Source organism: Lactuca saligna, chromosome 4, assembly GCF_052625555.1.
Source record: "Lactuca saligna cultivar CGN05327 chromosome 4, ASM5262555v1, whole genome shotgun sequence".
Lineage (NCBI taxonomy): Eukaryota > Viridiplantae > Streptophyta > Magnoliopsida > Asterales > Asteraceae > Lactuca > Lactuca saligna.
In genome coordinates, this window is record NC_136420.1 from 38278136 (window position 1) to 38283130 (window position 4995).

Here is a 4995-nt window from a genome sequence, read left to right on the forward strand (position 1 = left end):
ACATACGCATTAGCAGTCTCGAACAGTATTAATATTAGGTGAGTCTCGGAACAGGAACAATACAGTCAGACTTTTTTAGCCCGATTTCATGGTCTTTGTGTGCGCCTTTAGTCTATTTCAGGGTTTTATTGGTTTTGGTGTCGGATTTTTTTGTTAACAAATATATTATTAACATCAAAATGATGCATTGAGATTTACCAAAAATGATATTATAGTCTAGTTATATGTTAGGCCTTTGTATTTGTTGTATAGACTATAGACTGGCCCATAGCCCACTTCTGTTTGTATATGTATATAATAGTAAGATTGAAATCAGTTGTGTGGAATCAATCTAATTACAGCCATGTCCGAATTGTCTACAATAGTGTAACTTGAGTTCTCATTATAGTTGAGATGCCAGAAGAAGTGAGTTCATGGATAGGAATATACGAGGAACAACAAGAAGAAGAAACACAAAATACGTTCATCTAAAATTAATTTTGGTATACACTTGATCTCAACAACCTTCATTAAAAAAAAAAAAAAAAAAAAAAAAAAAAAAAAAAAAAAAAACACTACAATGGTCACAATTAAACAAAAACAAAACCTAATAATCCACAATAAACCTTCCAAAATCAAACCTTTAAAAACATTTTGACATCAACAAATACAACCATCACCTAGTAGAAGCTCTTGCACTCATGGAAGAATGATAATTTGTGCTTCTTTGTTTCCTATACGATGTGTAAACGTCATCATACTGACTAACCTCATTCGGGTTAGCCGTCGCCCCGAGCCCGAGTCGCCCGGACCCACTCGACCCGGGTTTCTTCTCCACGGTTCCATCCGCATAGGTCCCGGTCTCGGGGTCCACCTGTAGGTTAGGGGGTGGGGGTATACACGCACCCCCTTTACGTACAGGTGTCTCTCTTTCATATTCATATTCATCTTCATCATCACTTTTTGCTCCCATTGGTCCTTCTGAAGGGTTCACTTCTCCAATCTCTTTAAAGAATTTCGATACACTTTCAAGAATATCAGATGGGGAGATTGTAGAGGGCGGAATCACGGTTGGAATGTCGAGAGGACTCATGGGGGAATAGGGTACTCCGCTTCCGATTTGCATTTTTCTTACCATTCCGGGGATTAGTCCGGGTGGGAACAAAGGATATGGTGGTAATTTTTCGGGTGCTTGTGGTGGTGGTATTTGTTGGATGGAAGATGGAATGGGAATGGAGCTGGGATAACCGGGGTTGGAATGGAATTGTGGGGTTGGAATCGGTGGTGCCATTCCGGGTGGGAGTTGTTCTTGGTCTGATAAATTTGGAATCATACCTTGTTTATCAGGCTGCCAATGCACCATATTTGAAGCTGATGCTTGCTGTGGATGTCCTGCATGGAAAAGTTTTTAATCGAAATGTGATTCTGGATCAAATAAGTTAGAATGGTTCTCATGCTTTCTGAGTTTAACTTTTTTAGTCCGAAACTGAAACGTTTTTCAATTTTGGTCCTTATTTCAAGTTTTCATATCGAGTTTCATCCTTATTTCAAGTTTCCACATCGATTTTAGTCCTTATTTCAAGTTTTCATATCGATTTTGGTCCTTATTTCAAGTTTTCATATCAATTTTCGTCCTTATTTCAAGTTTTCATATCAATTTTGGTCCTTATTTCAAGTTTTCATACCGATTGTGGTCCTTATTTCAAGTTTTCCTATCGATTTTGGTCCTTACTTCAAGTTTTCCTATCGATTTTGGTCCTTACTTCAAGTTTTCATTTTGATTTTAGTCCTTATTTCAAGTTTTCATATCAATTTTGGTCCTTATTTCTAGTTTTCATATCAATTTTGGTCCTTATTTCAAGTTTTCATATCAATTTTAGTCCTTATTTCAAGTTTTCATATCAATTTTGGTCCTTGTTTCTAGTTTTCATATCGATTTTAGTCCTTATTTCTAGTTTTCATATCTATTTGGTCCTTATTTCAACTTTTCATATCAATTTTAAACCAGAAAGCCCCAAAGACCAAAAGCCATGTGAAACCATAAAATACAGACCAAAACTGAAAACCGTTTCATTTTTTAACTAAACACAGCAAAAGCCAGAAAACACAGAGGCCATTTTTGTAATCTACTAAAAAAGTGTGTGTGTGTGTGTGTGTGTGTGTGTTGGGGGGGTACCTGGAATGGCTGATGGATCACCTGGGATGGTAGATAAGTCATTCTTAGGAAAAGAACCAACAGGTGGGCCACTGAGCATCTCAGTCTCAAGAACACGGATAGTATCAGGATCATAAACTTCCTTTGATGCCCAAAACTGTAAAATTTTCTGCAATCTTGATTGATTTTCATCTTTGTTTACAGGGTTGTGGTAAATTCTTGCAAGCATAGAGCCTAAAACATGTCTAAAAGCAAGCGCCTCGTTATCAATCTCATGAGGATTCACACGTCTTTGCAAGCTGCAGTTTTTACAAGAAAATATACACATAAGAATGTTACACTATCACAATATAACAAATACTAGACATACCTGTCAAATAAAATGTCATTAGCCAAGTAAATAATATGCAGCTGTCTTTCAGAGTCATCAAGAGAAAACACTCTATCCCTAAGTGCTTCAGCAAGAGCAGGAGCAAAAGGAGACCTCTGCATGAACCACATTTTAGCACCTTTGATTGACTCTTTTGTCCCTGTGAGACTATTCAGCATGTTATTCATCTCTGATGCAACATCAGAAGGAAGTGGGCCAGAGAGACCTTTGAAAGCCCTGGAAGACTGGTCAAACTCTGGCCTCCCATGGCTGACAAAAGGCTGATGGTGTTGCTGTTCATAAAACGGTGGATATGGATGTTGTTGATGCATTTGAGGAGCAGGAGGTAAATGTGGAGGATTTAAGGGCGACTGGTTGTTCATCATAGGGTTAGAAGTGTGCAACATGTTAACATTAGATGGAGGAAAAGAAGGGTTGAACATGGCACCAGGTGGGCGTGAAGCTAACCAGAGTTTATACCTGTAATAACTATGGCCTTCACCACCAAACAAGAAGCTATAAGCAGGGTTATCTTTCTGTTTTTCACGGATCATAGCTTCAAACTCAGGGCCATTTTTCACTGCATATTCCACAAGCTTATCAATAGTCTTTTGTTGTTCAGGGTCAGAAGGAGGAGGGGCGGGTGGTGGTGGTGCATCATATGGACCATGGAATGGGGAAGGGTTTACATGAGGCGGCATATGAGGGGGGAAATTTGGAGGTGGTGGTTGTTGTTGTTGTTGTTGTTGTTGTTGGGGGAGGTGAAGATGGTGAAGATGGGATTGAGAGTGAGGGTGGATCTGTGGTTGTTGCATGAGAGGGTGGCGGGGAAATTGTTGGATAGAAGGATGTGGTGGTATAAAAGGAGGGCCATGAACTGAAGGTAGGAATTGTTGTTGATGTTGTGGGTGAAAACCATATGGTGGTGGTGGTGGTGGTGGCTGCTGGTTCTGGATATTAGCAGCTTGTTGCTGTTGTTGTTGTTGTGCAAATGCCATGGCAGCAGCTGCATAATCATGGCCTTGACGATCCATCAATCTTTAACAAGATGATCTTCAAGAACCACCTAACAATATGACATTAACATATAGCTTAACAATTAACTCAAAGCAGACCAAATATAGAAACTATGCATGAATTTGAAACCCCTAACTTGATGATTAAGTGATTATTGAATCACTAGTGTGTTCAATAAACAATGAGGCTAAAGCAGCTATCTATCTGCATGAATCAGATCCTATCACAAAAATGTATGGTGTTGTTCTATGATTAATTAATCATACATGGGATAATACAAACTGAAGAATTCAAGTTATTATCCAGAAACCTTCTTAAATTCGGTACAGAAGTGAGAGACAATGCTAAATACAAGAAGCAGACATTAATTTCCACTCCATTAATAGAACAAATCAATTTAAAATCTAACTTTGAATGAACTTACATGAATCAATGGACCCGATAATCAAAATAAATTGAACTCGAAGGCATACTAAACCACTTTATATAGAGGATTTTATCATTTGCTAAAGGAACATCAACGACAGAGGCAAATCAAAAACCTATAAGCTGGGAACAGAATAAAACTCGAGGAAAACTTCAGATTAGTAAATAAATTCTAAAATGTGAAAGCAAAATTTCAACGCAATCATATTGTAGATATGAATTAAAAGATGATAAAAAGCTAAGGCATCAGTACGCACTTGAGAGTAAAAATTAGGGCTTTTAATATAGACAAATGTAGGAAGAAGATCTTCAAAGCTTTTTGAGGGAATAAATTGTGGAATCGGCGGTCGGAGGAAGAAGATGGACGGCGCTGGAGAAGTAAGGCGCCGGCAAGCTGATGTTGGAAAACCAGATAATTGGTGGAGCGATTGTTTCCTGTACTCCTCTATTTCATTCACGGTCTCTAGAGCAGAAGCAGCGGTGCAACTCGGCTGTAGCCGGTGTCTAGGTTGGATAAAACCACAATTTGAATTGATCTGTTTTGTTTAAATATTTAGAATAAATTATCAAAACCTAAGTTTATTCTTTACTTTTAAAAATTAGCACATATCGTCCTTTGTTTGTTTTAAATTTAAATATTTCATCCTCGTTAGTTTAAATTTGCATAATTCAACATTTCACCAAAAAATGATTATATTACATTTTCTTTTTTATATTTTATTTTAAATAAAAAGAAAATAATTTTTTAGCAAAGACGCGAGATTTATTAGCGGGTTGGTCATGAAGAGAGCGGTCAATATTGTTGATTTGATGGGTCTTCTTCCACAACTATGTGACCCGCAGAGTGAGCTCTGTTGAGATTAAATATAGATTGATCGAATAGCTTTAAACATGTAGAAGAATGATGAACACATAATGAATATCACATATGTCGAATGATTAAATATCACGGCCTTAGAAAAGCTCAATTAAGAACTGTTGTTGTAAAGGCATGTAGGGTTCACAATACGATTTGACCATTACAAGATATGGTGCATGCATGCACCGT

The 4995-nt window shown here is 37.6% G+C and overlaps 1 protein-coding gene across 2 annotated transcripts; it reads right to left on the bottom strand.

The window, feature by feature from the left end:
• Positions 1 to 448: 448 nt before the first annotated feature.
• On the bottom strand, positions 449 to 4470 carry LOC145041635 (SWAP (Suppressor-of-White-APricot)/surp RNA-binding domain-containing protein). 2 transcript variants are annotated; one of them, XM_078989771.1, is made up of 4 exons: positions 4205 to 4470; positions 2505 to 3570; positions 2156 to 2433; positions 449 to 1371 (listed from the first exon to the last, which is right to left on the bottom strand). In XM_078989771.1, exons 2-4 carry the CDS (start codon positions 3536 to 3538, stop codon positions 656 to 658), a joined length of 2028 nt encoding a protein of 675 aa, XP_078845897.1. In that variant the 5' UTR covers positions 3539 to 3570; positions 4205 to 4470; the 3' UTR covers positions 449 to 655. The 2 variants fall into 2 exon arrangements, with proteins under 2 accessions (XP_078845897.1, XP_078845898.1); XM_078989772.1 differs by lacking the exon at positions 4205 to 4470 and adding an exon at positions 3946 to 4144.
• Between the last annotated feature and the right edge of the window lie 525 nt (positions 4471 to 4995).